Genomic DNA, 16,632 nt, shown 5'->3' on the forward strand with positions numbered 1-16,632 from the left:
TAGCCTTCCTTGCTCTCCACACGCCCGGTATTGTAGCTATCCTTCCTTGCTCCACACAAGCCTAATATTGTAGCTAGCCTTCCTTGCTCTCCACCCACACCTGGTATTGTAGATAGCCTTTATTGCTCTCCACACTCCTGGTATTGTTGCTAGCCTTCCTTGCTCTCCACACTTCTGGTATTGTAGCTAGCCTTACTTGCTCTGCATATGCCTTTTATTTTAGCTAGCCTTCCTTGCTCTCCACAAGCATGATATTGTAGCTAGCCTTCTTTGCTCTCCACACGGCTGGTATTGCAGCTAGCCTTCCTTGCTCTCCACAAACATGATATTGTAGCTAGCCTTCCTTGCTCTCCAAACGTCTGGTATTGTAGCTAGCCTTCCATGCTCTTCACACGCCTGGTATTGTAGCTAGCCTTCCTAGCTTCCCACACGCCTGGTATTTTAGCTAGCCTGCATTGCTCTCTAGACGCCTGATAATGTAACTGGCCTTCCTTGCTCTCCACGCGCCTGGTATTGTAGTTAGCCTTCCTTGCTCTCCATACATCTGGTATTGTAGCTTGAATTCCTTGCTCTCCACCCATGCATGGTATTGTAGCTAGCCTTCATTGCTCTCCACACTCCTGGTATTGTTGCTAGCCTTCCTTGCTCTCCACACTCCTGGTATTGTAGCTAGCCTTCCTTGCTCTGCATATGCCTTTTATTTTAGCTAGCCTTCCTTGCTCTCCACAAGCATGATATTGTAGCTAGCCTTCTTTGCTCTCCACACAGCTGGTATTGCAGCTAGCCTTCCTTGCTCTCCACAAACATGATATTGTAGCTAGCCTTCCTTGCTCTCCAAACGTCTGGTATTGTAGCTAGCCTTCCATGCTCTTCACACGCCTGGTATTGTAGCTAGCCTTCCTAGCTCCCCACACGCCTGATATTTTAGCTAGCCTTCATTGCTCTCTAGACGCCTGGTAATGTAACTGGCCTTCCTTGCTCTCCACGCGCCTGGTATTGTAGTTAGCCTTCCTTGCTCTCCACACATCTGGTATTGGAGCTCGCTTTCCTTGCCCTCCACACACCTGGTATTGGAGCTCGCTTTCCTTTCCCTCCACACATCTGGTATTGTTGCTAGCCTTCATTGCTCTTCACACCCCTGGTATTGTAGCTACCCTTCCTTGCTCTCCACACTTCTGGTATTGTAGCTAGCCTTCCTTGCTCTGCATACAATTTTTTTTTTAGCTAGCCTTCCTTGCTCTTAACAAGCATGATATTGTATAAATAAAAAGAGAGAAGCGCTCAATTTGGAAACGAACAATAGCATAATAGCTTGTTCTATGGCTAGTTGCCACCCAAGAAGCAGCTTCTTTTTGCTCAACATGTGCCTTTCACAGAGAAGAACTTTCCTGAAGCATATCAGTCTGATCCTGACTTCACAGTACAGTCCAGCCCCGAAATACCAGGCAATCCTTCTCTGAACGAGAGAAACAGCAAAACCCCAGACGTACGTTTCGGCCTATTGTGGGCCTCGTTAGTGAGGTGCAGCCATATCCCTTTAGGCATACTGAGTAACGGGTCCACGTCTGGATTCCCGCATCACACTTAGGGAGACTTCCCAAAATATCATAATTTGCATAAATAACAAGAGAGAAGTGCTCAACCTGGAAATGAACAATAGCATAATAGCTTGTTCTATGGCTAGCCTATGATATTGTAGCTAGCCTTCCTTGCTCCCAACAAGCATGATATTGTAGCTAGCCTTCCTTGCTCTCAACAAGCATGATATTGTAGCTAGCCTTCCTTGCTCTCAACAAGCATGATATTGTAGCTAGCCTTCCTTGCTCTCAACAAGCATGATATTGTAGCTAGCCTTCCTTGCTCTCAACAAGCATGATATCGTAGCTAGCCTTCCTTGCTCTCAACAAGCATGATAATGTAGCTAGCCTTCCTTGCTCTCCACACGCCTGGTATTGTAGCTAGCCTTCCATGCTCTTCACACGCCTGGTGTTGTAGCTAGCCTTCCTTGCTCTTTACATGCATGGTATTGTAGCTAGCATTCCTTGCTCTTTACATGCATGGTATTGTAGCTAGCCTTCCTTGCTCTTTACATGCATGGTATTGTAGCTAGCATTCCTTGCTCTTTACATGCATGGTATTGTAGCTAGCCTTCCATGCTCTTCACACGCCTGGTGTTGTAGCTAGCCTTCCTTGCTCTTTACATGCATGGTATTGTAGCTAGCATTCCTTGCTCTTCACACGCCTGGTATTGTAGCTAGCCTTCCTTGCTCTTTACATGCATGGTATTGTAGCTAGCATTCCTTGCTCTTTACATGCATGGTATTGTAGCTAGCCTTCCTTGCTCTCCGCACGCCTGGTATTGTAGCTAGCCCTGTAATAAGCTCCCCACACCACTATTATATTGTAGCTAGCCTTTCTTGCTCTCCGCACGCCTGGTATTGTAGCTAGCCCTGCAATAAGCTCCCCACATGACTATTATATTGTAGCTAGCCTTTCGTGCTCTCCACACGCCTGGTATTGTAGCTAGCCCTGCAATAAGCTCCCCACATGACTATTATATTGTAGCTAGCCTTTCGTGCTCTCCACACGCCTGGTATTGTAGCTAGCCCTGCAATAAGCTCCCCACATGCCTATTATATTGTGTCTAGCCTTCCTTGCTCCCCACACGGCTGTTATTTCAGCCCGTAACGCACATCCTGTTTCTCTAACTTGCATTCGTTCTCTCCTCCTCCAGTTCGGCTGCTCACATGATGCTGCTGGTCCTCCCCGTATACTCTGTAACTCACTTCCTGTTCCCGGGATAGCTGCCTCTACCTCCACCAAGAGGAGGAGGACTTTCTATGGTCTCCAGAAACGGTGTGATTCGGTCAGGGGCCGGTTTGCCGGTGCCACTGCCCCGGTTGCCGGGTTGACAGTATGCCGCTGATCTCCGCGGTGCTTCTGGCCCTGCTGTTACTATCCCTGTGTGCTTTACTTCTGGGAAGGTGAGAACTGTACGGGCCCGAGAATAACAACTGCAGTCCCCGGGCTGGGGTGTCAAGTGGAGCTGTCAGACGTGGCAGGTATGCGTGCATGTGTATGCATATCTCTCACTGCAGCCAGGGCCATACGGGTGTTGTGATATATAAGCATACACAGGCACGTATTACCAGATGTTTTGCACAGACACATGTTGCTATATGTCTGTGTTTTTAGCTTTATCAATGGCCTTTATCAACCAGACCGTATCAAATGGTCCCCATGGCTACAAAACTGACCAGTAACACCATAACGTTTCTTAGTTGTGGTACAATCCCTTTAAAACTGTTTTTTTAAGAGATGCAAATCATGGTATATTTTGCAGTGTCACTAAGAAAGTTTGTAATCTATCTTGATAGTATTTAACAAATCAAGGTAGACACTAGCCAGAGCATCTACCATTCATGCTTCTGACTTTTGCGACGATTTTACATATTTATTTACAAGTAAACACGTTTGCCTCTGTTTTCTAAAATGTGTGCTGGCTCCTAAATATTCTTGTTGGCATCTATCCTTTAAATTAATTTGGTCAATCCCTGTTGTAATATATATATATATATATATATATATATATATATATATATGTGTGTGTGTGTATTCCACATATGTATGTTGTGTTGTTGATTTACAAGATAAATACATTATAACATAAATATCAATACTGATGGATAATATATATCTTATTCTCATCCATCAAATTTTAGGTACACTATTTGTTACTGAGGATTAGAGACTTTGGTTATGGTTTCCATTTTTTTTGTTTTGTTTAAGAAACTGTTTCATTTGTTAGAACATTTTAGTACTTTATAAATAAATTTATATGTGTGACATGACTCATGTAGATAGTTTGGTTTTCATTAATTTTTCAGAAGACTCCCTTTGGTGTCAAATAGCAAATACATTTTAGATCCGTTGATCTAGTGACTTGCTGAATCATTCTTTTTGTTGTTTTGAAATTAAGTAGGTGATGCAATTTGATATTAAGTGATACATTTTGTTATTTTCTTGATAATGTGAATGGGCAATGATACTGTGGTTATTGTGGAACAATCACTGTTTAGATTTAATCTCACTTGTGCCCACTATTGTCCCACTAAATGGGCACTTTCTATTTACAACCTACAGCATAGATAGCTTCATTTTCCAGTACAGTTTTGTTTGACTTTACTGCTCAGGTGTATAGGACACAGTATAATGATATTTTGACACAGCATGCCTGATGATATTCTATTGTAAAGTTTTATTACTTGATCAGCTTGGAAAATGCTACTGTGACTATTCTGCTTCTGTGTGTTTGCCAACATTATTGTGTTGTGAGAAATCCAGCAGGAGGCTTTTGGGTGAACCTGGATCAGGTATTGATATTCTGTTAAATGCTATTGATGGGAAGATGGAGCTTGCATGCAAGTGTGGCAATGAGATCCAAAATTGATTGTGTTTCAGCACAGAAACATAAACTGAGACATTTTAGAATTTACTCTTCTAGATGCTATAAGAAAAGGAAAAATATTTAAATATCCCCTTAATTGAAGAGGTGATGGTGGAGGATGTACCGAAGTAGATGATAATATGCTATGTGAGTAAAAGTGGAGTGATGGAGCTAGTAATATGATTTTTGTTAGCTGTGGTGGTCATGCCGCACAGTATTGTAGAGGAGCAGGTGGTGCTGGTATTCAAGTTGTGGTTGATCATAGATTAAAGCTTATTATGATCATACAGTGATTACGTAGCTGATGCTTTTAATTGGTACTGGTAGCAGAGGGTGGGGTTCTGGCATGCGGGATAGATGGTGAGTTTGATAAGGAGGTGCTGGTACAGCGTTTGAAGGGGAAAAGTTTGTGCTGCTATAAATCTGATCAGGGCAATATGGTGTCAGTGTGCACATAATAGCAGAGGATTTAGGGTTCATAAGATAATGATTGTGATGCAATGCTGAGAAGATAACCTTGACTATCATTTAACAATTGCATGTTTTGCTTTCTTTGATTTGTTATTGTTACAAATGTTTGCACCACAATCGGATGGATTCCATCGCTTTACATAGAAGGTGTTGTTCAAATGTAGCAGAATATTCACTTACAGGTATTTAAAATAGCTATTATAAACAAGCTATTGTGATGGAATATTTTATTATTGTACTACTGCTTGCACAGAACTTTGTGCTTAAAGGGCCATAATAGTTGAACAATCACATGCTCTAATTTGTTAGAGCATGTCATATTAACACTATCAACCCTGCACTACTGTGTTTTTAACCCCATAGGGGTTAAACACACAGTAGAAGTGCCACTCGAGACCCTGCTGTTCAGACCAGAAATCAATGCTTATCCAAAAGGCTGAGCAAGTCACATGACTCAGATGTGTAACTAGCACTGCTGGTTGGATAAGCATTGGTTCTGCTAGTACCAGCAGTGCTCTTCAAGTGGTATTTCTACTGTGCATTTAACCCCTTTGTTCAGCTTCCGGCCAGTAGTGTGTTGCTGCTCTGGAGCTGACTTAAACTATGTGTTGAACACCATTTGAGAGGTTAAATGTATTGCTTTGTACCTTTTCTAATTACAGCATTTTATTATTGCTCTTTTACGTCCCTTTTAAATAGACATTCTAGTCTAAAAATTTAAATATATGTGTGCTGAGAATGCATTCTCTACACTGGGGAACCACCCACATCTGTGTCCCACAATAATACTGTTCTGTTCATTCCTCCTTTTTTACACTAGAGCATTTTTCTCAGGAAATTGCATTCACTAGTTCATTCTCACCTAAGAGTACAAATAATTTCTAATATTACTGTTATTTAATTTATTCCAATTAGACAGAAGTACATATTGAAATGCACATTAATGCATTTTAAATAAATTTAAAATATTTTTTTGTTGTTGAAAAAAACAAACACAAAATAAGTTTTCTTAAATATGTCTCAATTGTGAATGTTCAGGCTTCTTGAAGATTAGTTCAAACAGTAATTAAACAAATAATTTTTTACTCTAAATCAGGGCTTGAAAAATGAAGGTGCCATGGAGCCACTGGTGTCTTAAAATGAGGACCTAGTGTCTTGGTTTAGAGCCTCACAGCCAGACTGTGTGAGTTGGCAGGTCTGTTGATTTAATATGAACAATCCAAATGATGACCCCTATTATTTCTGGGTTGCCCAGGTGATCTAAATCCACATAAACCAGGAGTAGTTGTAAGCGGAAAAATAAACGTACACAAAAAGTGAAAAGTAAACGTCTGTAGTCGTTCTTTGGGCTACAGACATAACCATAAAACACAATACCATGGGCAGGAGTTCATTGTAGGGAAGCAGCTGGAGCCATGCACAGATCAACTAATCAAATTAGATTAGTTGACAACTATTTTCATAATCGATTATTTTAATAATCAATTATTATCAATTTTATCGATTAGTTGTTGCAGCACTAGTTCATATGCATGCATCTTACTGGATTATACATGGCTGGTTACATGCTCAAAAAAACAAAAGCTGTGCTAACTTTTAAGCAAGCATTTTTACAAAAAATAAGCACATAGTAAAATTATTTTTATGTTAGTTCAATAAATGCGTGGTGATGTATATTTGTATGTATATATTCTTATACAAATACCACTGTCTGGCTCCTAAATGTATGATTGGCTACTAAATTGGTTGACCCCTGCTTTAGAACTTGTCATGTTAACACTAGCTACCCTCTCAAATGAGTTAAACACATAGTTAAAATAAGTCTCAGGAGCTTCAGAGCAATGCTGGTCGTGAGAGGAAACTGTTCTGCCACTGTCCCAATCTGCATCTAGTTGCACAACCCTGCTGATTGGGTGAGCCCTTTACATGGGTCACACACACAGAACTGGTGCATGTCATTTTGTTATTATTACAGTCCTTTAAAGCTTCGTATGTTTTACACAAATCCATGTATCATTGTTTAGTTTGTATTACAATGTGTAGATACCAGCAAGTAGAGTCATTTTTTTATTTTCTCAGGCATGTTGAAAGAACTGCACATCTAAACACCTCATTTGTCACCTTTCTCTAGCACTTGGCATACTTAACTGCTGCTTTTTTTAAGAGCTAATAACCTCATTGGCTTCTGATTATAGCTTCTAAACATATCACATTTTTTTATGTGTAGATCTCACATTACTAAGTACTTGTTATAAACATTAAATATCTAAAGCTGTGAATATAAAATAATTGATAAAGAGGTGATCTTTCTACATTTTACGCTAACATAATTTAATTTGTAGTAGCAAATCAATTTTATTCTACAATCTTATAGATTTCTTGCTTGAAACTATAGAGCAATGATGCAGAATATTAAATCCAAGGGCCAAGGTGGCTCTTCAGTAATTTTGTATTTCCTAAGTTTTGTAACGTGTCTGTATTATTGGAATATTTTGCAACCTTTAGTTTGCATGTAGTTTGTGCAGAAAAGTGACTTGAAGGGACACTAAACCCAAACCATGATTCAGGTAGATAATACAATTTTACACAGCATTCCAATTTACTTCTATAATCTAATTTGCTTCATTCTTTAGATATCTTGTGTTGAAGAAATAGCAATGCAAAAGGGTAAGCCAAATACATCTATGTGCAGCCACCAATCAGCAGCTCCTGAGCTTATCTAGATATGCTTTTCAGCAAAGGATATCAAGAGAATAAAACAAATTTAGATCATATAAGTAAATTAGAAAGTTGTTAAAAATTGCATGCTCTTTCTAAATCATGAAAGAATTTGTTTTCTTTCCTCAGTACAGGAAGATCCATTTTATAGAAAGAAAAAAAAAACACTAATAGATTTTAAATTCTCTCCTTTGGATGAAAATAAATGATTTTTGTTTCCTGTTGTTATATCTTTCATGTTCTCATTGACTCTTGTACACTTTCCTATAGATGGCTCCTCTATCGCCTGGCCACTAACTGGTGTCAAAAAAAGCTGGGTGCTGAATTAAAAATTGGATCCCTTGGCTTTCTCTGGCTGCAGAATATCAGTCTGAAGTTTGGGAGACAGCAGCAACAAATTCTAGTGAGTACATTACCATCTCATCTGAGTTGTTTTTCTAGAAACCTTCCTGCATTCCCTTTTTGACAAAGCTTTTAGGGAAATAGGGAAAAGCCACTTGGACCGCAGCCGGTACATTAGATGCTGAATACTTTCCTGTTTCCTTTGCTTGTTCCTGTGTAGCTGGACATTACATGTGACATTGTTTTGGCAGGCTGTTCGGAGAGCAGGGATTAGTTAAAGGGACAGTAAACACCAGAATTTTTGTTGTTTAAAAAGGTAGATAATCCCTTTATTACCCATTCCCCAATTATTGCATAACCAACACAGTTATAATAATATACTTTTTACCTCTGTGATTACATTGTATCTATAGCTCTGCAAACTGCCCCCTTATTTCAGTTCTTTTGACAGACTTGCATTTTTAGCCAATCAGTGCTGACTCCTAGGAGCTTCACGTGCCCGAGCTCAATGTTATCTATATGAAACGCATGATCTAACGCCCTCTAGTGGTGAAAAACTGTCAAACTGCTTTCAGATTAGAGCTGGCCTTCAAGGTCTAAGAAATTAGCATATATACCTCCTAGATTTAGCTTTCAACTAAGAATACCAAGAGAACAAAGAAACATTGGTAATAAAAGTAAATGGGAAAGTTGTTTAAAATTACATGCTCTTTTTTTTTACTTGACTGTCCCTTTAAACTCTGCAAGTGTTAAGGCTTCTGATTGGCGAGTGAGAGCTTAGATTAGCTAGTAGTAACTGCGCACATCCATGACAAAAATAAATTGTACCCTTATATGTTAGATTCATTATTTAATATAAAATATTTATTTAGAATACAAGTATCTAAAAATAGATTTAGAAAATATTTAAGCATATAAACTAATTTAAAGGCACATGAAACCCAAACATTTTCTTTCATGAATCAGAGCATATATTTTTAAACAACTTTCCAATGTCCTTCTATTATCAATTTTGCTTCATTCTCTTAGTATCCTTTGTTGAAGAAGCAGCAATTCACTACTAGGACCTAGCTGAACACAATAAGCCAATGATTTGAGGCCTTTCTGTGCAGCCACTCCCAGCCCCTGAACCTACTTAGGTATTCTTTTCAACAAAGGATACCAAGAGAAATAAGCAAATTAGATAACAGAAGTGAATTGCAAAGTTATTTAAAATTGTATGTTCTATTTGAATCATGAAGGAAAAATATTGGGTTTCATGTCAGTAGATATTGTAGAATTAGTTGTGGCTTTCCAAGCTGGCTTTAAAAACCTGCTGTGTTTAATGGTTGTGTCCGAATATAAATAGTAGGTTGAAAGAAGCAATTCATGGATACATTTTTTCCCTTATCTAAACAAATAATCTTCTTACATTGTGTTTTAGGAAATTGATAGTGTCTGGGTATCTAGCAAATTGCTGAATCATGAGTTACCGTAAGTATATAAGTTTTCATAAAAATAAATAAACACATTTAATTGTGTCTCACTTTACAGTATTATGTGTATGTAACTTGTTTTATTAAGGCTTTATACATATTACCAAATAGAATACTGTATATTGTAACAAAGTCAACAACAAATATGAAATATATAAACAGTACTACAAAGGAAATAACAATAAAAGAAATATAGGGGAAATTATATACCATTGCGGACCGTATAGTACGATATTAACAGGATATCAACTCCATGCTACCAAATGGCTATAACAGTATGATGAGGTTTAAAAGATCATTTTTTATAATTAGAAGCTACAAATAATTGACTGTTAACGTTATATGCAACATAATGGCCAACATGAAAAGTGCTGAGCTCTTACAATTCTTAATTAGGCTCTAGGGTCAAAAATCTATTTTTGATAATGATTTATTTAATATTTTGTTTGTTCTTTTAGACCATATTACAGTTTGGTTTACAAGACTATTTTGGTTGTTTGTATGGTGCCTTAAAACATATTTCCAGTCATGTGTTGTACTAAATCTTTGCATTTTTCTTCCAGTCACTATTTTGCTCTGTGTTTTGGGGAGGTGCGCATTCGTACTGACCTCCAGGGAATATCGGCTACACCTCAGCGTTCACCCAGTGCCACAGATCAGGTTTCCAGAGAGCAAAGTAATAACACAGGTCTTAGCTCTTCATTGCTACGAATCTTGTCTCAGGTGAACCACTGCTTACATATGAATCTGAAGTACATTCTACAATGTTTTATAAGTGCTCAGTCATTTTTCTGTTATTGTCTAATTTTCCTAATTACCATAAAAAATGTTGCATGAATATGAAGCAGTCGGCCAAACTCATTCCTAATTAAAGGGCTATTACAAAGTAGACTTGCATATTCAACACATGCATAATGCAACACTTAATTTAAATTTCAAATTAGCAGTAGATTTTTTTTTTTTGACACATTTACATTTTCTTTAAAGTGAATGTAAAGTTAAGGCTATTAGATAAAGTCAAACGATAGAAGTTAAAAAATGAATGCCACTTTCATTCATGAAATCCTTAGTATATACTTATCTTCAGAGATATTTAAAATGAAAAGCTAAACGGATAAGAACTGAAGCTCCGGTCACCATTTTCAGCAATTGATTGATAGATGACTCATCTGCAATCAACTAATCATTGTTTCCCCCCTGGCCCGTGACGTTTTTGCAAAGGGGCTGAACGCCCCGTGGGGGAAACAACAATTAGTTGATTGTAGATGAGTCATCCGTCAATCAATTGCTGAAAATAGCGACCGGAGCTTCAGCTCTTATCCGTATAGAGCGTTTCATTTTAAATATCTCTCAAGATATGTATATACTAACGATTTCATGAATTAAAGTGCCATTCATTTTTTAACTTCTATCGTTTGGCTTTATCTAATAGCCTTAACTTTACATTCACTTAAAAGAAAATTTAAATTTTTCAGAAAAAAAAATAATCTACTGCTAATTTAAAATTAAAAGTAAGTGTTGCAGCACTGTCTTTTTATTATGCATGTGTTGAATATGCAAGTCTACTTTGTAATAGCCCTTTAATTAGGAAAGAATTTGGCTGACTGCTTCATATTCATGCAACATTTTTTATGGTTTGACTTTATCTAATAGCCTTAACTTTAAATTCACTTTAAAGGGACACTGAACCCAAATTTTTTATTTCTTGATTCTGATAGAGCATGCAACTTTCTAATTTTCTGCTATGATCAATTTTTCTTCATTCTCTTGCTATCTTTATTTGAAAAAGGCTTCTAAACTATTTTTTGGTTCAGTACACTGGACAACACTTGTTTATTGGTGGGTGAATTTATCCACCAATTGGCAATAACAACCCAGGTTGTTCACCAAAAATGGGCCAGCATCTAAACTTACATTCTTGCTTTTCAAATAAAGATACCAAGAGAATGAAGAAAATTTGATAATAGGAGTAAATTAGAAAGTTGCTTAAAATTGCATACTCTATATGAATCATGAAATATTTTTTTTTGGGTTCAGTGTCCCTTTTAATTTCCCTGCCCCCTGTATCACATGACAGCAGTCAACCAATCACAGACTCATATACAGTATTTCCATCTAAAGGGGAGGAGAGTCCACGGCTTCATTCATTACTTTTGGGAATAAAGAACCTGGCCAACAGGAGGAGGCAAAGACACCCCAGCCAAAGGCTTAAATACCTCCCCTCATCCCCCCGTCATTCTTTGCCTTTCGTCACAGGAGGATGGCAGAGAAGTGACAAAGATTCAGAGTTGTCTCTTATGGAGGGTAGTACTCTTCGGAATGGGACTGGAGTTTTAAGTAGTCCTGTCAGCCTCTCAGTGAGAGCCTGGGTGAAAGTTAGAGTCTGGAGATGCAGGGAGAGTCTTTCTGCGAAACCATCCAGACTCATATTAACAGCTCCACAAGCAATCGGCGAGTTTTGTCGCCTGCTTTCTGCACTCCAGTCCATGTCAGGAGCGATGCTTTTACCTGTCACACTTGAAGGGCCGTGTTCCTGTTCCATGGCATTGATTCTGGTAAGATTGTTTCATTTTTTATACACAATGATAACACAGAAGACAGGGTCACAGTTTGGCGCCTTTTATCTTATGGAATCAAGGGTTAATATTGCTAGTAAGGGGATTATTGAACAGGGGGGGGTTTATACATAATATTGTTTATTGTGTTATTGCTGCGAGATGTCACTCTGGCAATGGTGAAACTTTAGGTTTACTTCCGGGAGTATTTGCGTGGCAGATTTTAGCGCGTTTTCTCCTTAATGCAGGGTCGGTCCTGCGAGTCATCTCAGGTGACCGGGTGTGTCGGTCTTCACTTTATCTGTTGATCAGCGGCATTGGAGACAAAGCGGTTTCTGTAGTCCGGGTCATAGGAGGTGGTGAGTGCCCCGGCCATTGGAGGATATAAAGGTGCCTGTTTATTCAGCTAGTCTAGTCCATAATAAAAGCACAAGCTATGGAGGACTCTGACGCGTTAGAGGGTACTCCCTCTTTAACAAAGTCTCATTCCTGTGTTTATTGTGAGGAGATTATTGTAGATCAGCCTGCTCAACTATGTTCCACATGCCTTGATAAAGTTGCGACATCTAAAACTAAAGGGATGTCTAGTACTACTGAGCCGTCCACATCTGAGGGATCTGCGTCCCGTGAGGTGCGTTCCCTGCTTTCATCTCAGAGTGCACATGCAGCGCCCCAGGGTCGAACCATTACTCCTATGAAAGAGATTCGTTTGCCGTCAGATTTCGCGGATCAACTGCAAACAGCGGTATCGAAAGTCATCCATGACTTACCACGTTCTGCTAAGCACAACCGTAGGGCGTTTCATGGCAGCCCGGCCCAAAGGTTGTCTACGCCTATGGAAATATCAGAGGTGTTATATGATGTCGAGGTCCGCTCCTTCTGGGTCGGAGTCCGTGCCATCTCATCCTCCGGCAGCGGAGAAGCCTGACTTTAGGTTTAGGATGGAAAATTTGCGCTTTTTGCTGAAGCAAGTGCTTGCTACTCTGGAGGTTCCGGAACTGAAGCTTCCGGAGCAACCTTCGATTCCTAAGCTTGATAAGGTATACGAGGACAGGGTGGTGCCTCAGACCTGCCTGGTTCCTGTTAAGATAGCTAATATTAAGGATGAATGGGAGTGATTAGGTTCTTCCTTTTCCCCTTCTTCTTCCTTTAAGAAACTGTTTCCTGTTCCGGACTCTCAGCTCGAGCTTTAGAGAACTATCCCTAAGGTGGATGGTGCTATCTCTACGCTCGCAAAGTGGACGACTATTCCTCTCGAGGATAGTTCATCATTTAAAGAGCCCATGGATAAAAAGTTGGAAAACATGTTAAGGAAAATGTTTCAGCACACAGGGTTTGTTTTTCAACCGGCAGCGGCTGTAGCCGCGGTTGCAGGAGCTGCGACATATTGGTGTGAATCCCTGTGTGATATGGTCGAGAGGGAGACTTCCATCGACGAGATACAGGATAAGATTAAGGCGTTAAAGGTCGCCAATTCTTTCATTTGTGACGCAAATATGCAAATTATTTGCCTGTACGCAAAGGTTTCAGGATTCTCCATTTTAGCTCGCAGGGCTCTGTGTTGGCGGACATGACCTCTAAGTCGAGGCTGTTGGCCCTGCCTTTTCAAGGAAAGATTCTGTTCGGTTCAAGATTGGATTCGATCATATCCACGGTTACGGGAGGCAAGGGAGCTTTCCTACCGCAGGATAAGAAGGCTAAGCCTAAGGGATCAACTTTTCATCCCTTTTGCATTGACAAGGCCCAGCGCCAGAAGCCCGCTGAGAAAGCGGATCAGTCCAAGGGAACTTGGAAACCTGCTCAGTCTTGGAACAAGTCCAAGCAGAACAAGAAGCCCGCCGAGACTAAATCGGCATGAAGGGGCGGCCCCCGACCGGTCTCCGGACCAAGTAGGGGGGAGATTGTCTGTCTCTCTTCTCCGAAGCCTGGTTGCAGGATGCTCAGGACCCTTGGGTTTTGGAGGTTGTCGCCCAGGGTTTCAGGATAGGGTTCAGGTCCCATCCGCCCAGGGGCAGATTCCTCCTGTCAAACCTGTCTTCAAGACCGGAAAAGAGAGAGGCCTTTGTAGAATGTGTGAGGGATCTCTCCTTTCTAGGTTTTATCGTACCAGTACCCCAAACAGAAAGGGGTCTATTCAAATCTCTTTGTGGTTCCAAAGAAGGAGGGTACGTTCCGCCCGATTCTGGAACTAAAGTGTTTAAACAAGTTTCTGAGTGTTCCATCGTTCAAAATGGAAACAATCAGATCTATTCTGTCCCTAGTTCAAGAGGGACGGTTCATGACGACAATAGACTTGAAGGATGCTTGCCTTCATGTTTCAATTCACAGGGACCACATCAAGTTCCTAAGATTTGCGTTTCTGGACCAACACTTCCAGTTTGTGGCCCTTTCCTTCGGTCTTGCGACGGCCCCGAGAGTCTTTACGAAGGTTCTGGGGGCACTTCTTGCAGTGGCCAGATCCAGGGGCATTGCTGTGGTGCCCTATTTGGACGACATCCTAGTCCAGGCGCCGTTGGTCAGCCTCGCAGAGGATCATTCGAGGGCTCTTCTTTTATTGCTCCAATCTCACGGCTGGAATATTAACTCAGGAAAGAGTTCCCTGGTTCCCAGCAACAGGGTGGAGTTCCTGGGCATGATAATAGACTCTATGTCCATGAAAATATTTCTCACAGAGCAACGATGCAGGAAGATTGCGTCCACCTGTCTTGCCCTTCAGTCCTCCTCACGCCCTTCAGTGGCTCAGTGTATGGCGTTGATCGGGCTCATGGTTTCCAGCATAGATGTCATACCTTTCGCCAGGTTCCATCTCAGGCCTCTTCAATTGTGCATGTTGAGACAGTGGAATGGCGATCATTCAGATCTATCACAGCGGATATCCATGGATGCTCGGACCAGGGACTCCTTCTCTTGGTGGATCTGTCCGGAGCATCTGTCCCTGCGGACATCCTTCTTGATGTTGTCCTGGGAGATTGTGTCCACAGACGCGAGTCTGGCAGGATGGGGAGCTGTTTGGGGTGCCAGAATGGCACAAGGAAAATGGTCCCGGGAGGAGTCTCTCCTTCCGATAAATATTCTGGAACTTCAAGCAATTTACAACGTTCTAAGGGCGTGGCCTCTTCTGGGGTTGTTCAGCTTCATCAGATTCCAGACCAACAACATTACCTCGGTGGCTTACATCAACCATCAGGGGGGGTACGAGGAGCTCCCTAGCAATAAGGGAGGTGTCTCGGATTTTGGAGTGGCTGGAATCCCACAACTGCTCACTCGCAGCAATCCACATTCCAGGTGTGGACAACTGGGAAGCAGACTTTCTCAGCAGGCAATCCTTCCATCCGGGGGAATGGTCTCTTCACCCCCAAGTATTTGCAGAGATTTGATTCAGATGGGGAACGCCGGAGATAGATCTCATGGCGTGCAGACTCAATTGCAAGCTACTCCGATACGGGTCGAGGGCGAGGGATCCCCAGGCAGAGCTGATAGATGCCTTAGTGGTGCCTTGGGGATTCAGCCTAGCTTACATTTTTCCACCATTACCAATTCTACCTCATGTGGTGGCACGCATCAAGCAGGAGCGAGCTTCGGCCATCCTGATTGCTCCATCGTGGCCGCAAAAGACGTGGTTTGCGGATCTGATGGGGATGCCATCCTCTCCACCATTGAGGTTACCCTGTCGCAGGGATCTGCTGGAACAGGGTCCCTTTTTAACATCAAAATCTCGTTTCTCTGAAGATGACTGTGTGGAGATTGAACGCTTAGTCTTAGCCAAGAGAGGTTTTTCTGAAAGTGTGATTGACACTCTAGTTCAGGCAAGGAAGCCAGTCACTCGTCGCATCTACCATAAGGTGTGGAGGACTTACTTGTCCTGGTTTGAGAAGCACGGAGATCCTTGGCACAAGGTGAAGGTTTCTGCCTTTTCTCCAAAAAGGTTTGGAGAAGGGTCTTGCCGCCAGTTACTTAAAGGGACAGATTTCGGCATTATCACTTTTGTTGCACAGGAGACTCACTGAGTTTCCTGACATTCAATATTTTGTTCAGGCTCTGTCTAGAATCAGGCCTGTCTTTAGGCAGTCTGCTCCTCCATGGAGCTTAAACTTGGTCCATAAGGTATTGCAGAGGGTTCCGTTTGAGCCTATGCATTCTATGGACATTAAGATTCTGTCTTGGAAGGTTCTCTTCCTGTTGGCTATTGCATCGGCACGCAGAGTATCTGAGCTGGCTGCCTTGCAATTCAAGCCTCCTTATCTGTTTTTTCATGCGGATCAGGCTGTTCTTCGCACCGGTTTGGGGTTTCTTCCCAAGGTGGTATCTAACCGTAACATCAATCAGGAAATAATTGTTCCTTCTGTGTGTCCTAACCCTTCTTCTTCCAATGAGAAGTTACTTCATAATCTCAATGTGGTTTGTGCCTTGAAGTTGTATCTTCAGGCTACAAAGGATTTCAGACAGTCTAAATCTCTTTTTGGGGTATATTCCGGGAAGCGCAAGGGGCAGAGGGCCTCTTCTACTTCTTTGTCCTTTTGGTTGAGGAGCTTGATTCGCTTGGCCTATGTGACAGCGGTACATAAGCCTCCTCAGAGGATCACGGCTCATTCAACTAGAGCTGTGGCTTCATCTTGGGCCTTCA

General features: G+C 41.2%; 1 protein-coding gene across 1 annotated transcript in view; it reads left to right on the forward strand.

The window, feature by feature from the left end:
- Positions 1-2,794: 2,794 nt before the first annotated feature.
- BLTP2 (bridge-like lipid transfer protein family member 2) overlaps positions 2,795-16,632 on the forward strand; it is a 258,947-nt gene continuing 245,109 nt past the window's right edge. Inside the window, 4 exon segments of the mRNA XM_053706196.1 lie at positions 2,795-2,984; positions 7,907-8,039; positions 9,402-9,451; positions 10,017-10,176. Of these exon segments, the coding sequence (XP_053562171.1) occupies positions 2,917-2,984; positions 7,907-8,039; positions 9,402-9,451; positions 10,017-10,176 (411 nt within the window). The 5' untranslated portion in view covers positions 2,795-2,916.

This window comes from Bombina bombina, chromosome 3, assembly GCF_027579735.1.
Source record: "Bombina bombina isolate aBomBom1 chromosome 3, aBomBom1.pri, whole genome shotgun sequence".
NCBI lineage: Eukaryota > Metazoa > Chordata > Amphibia > Anura > Bombinatoridae > Bombina > Bombina bombina.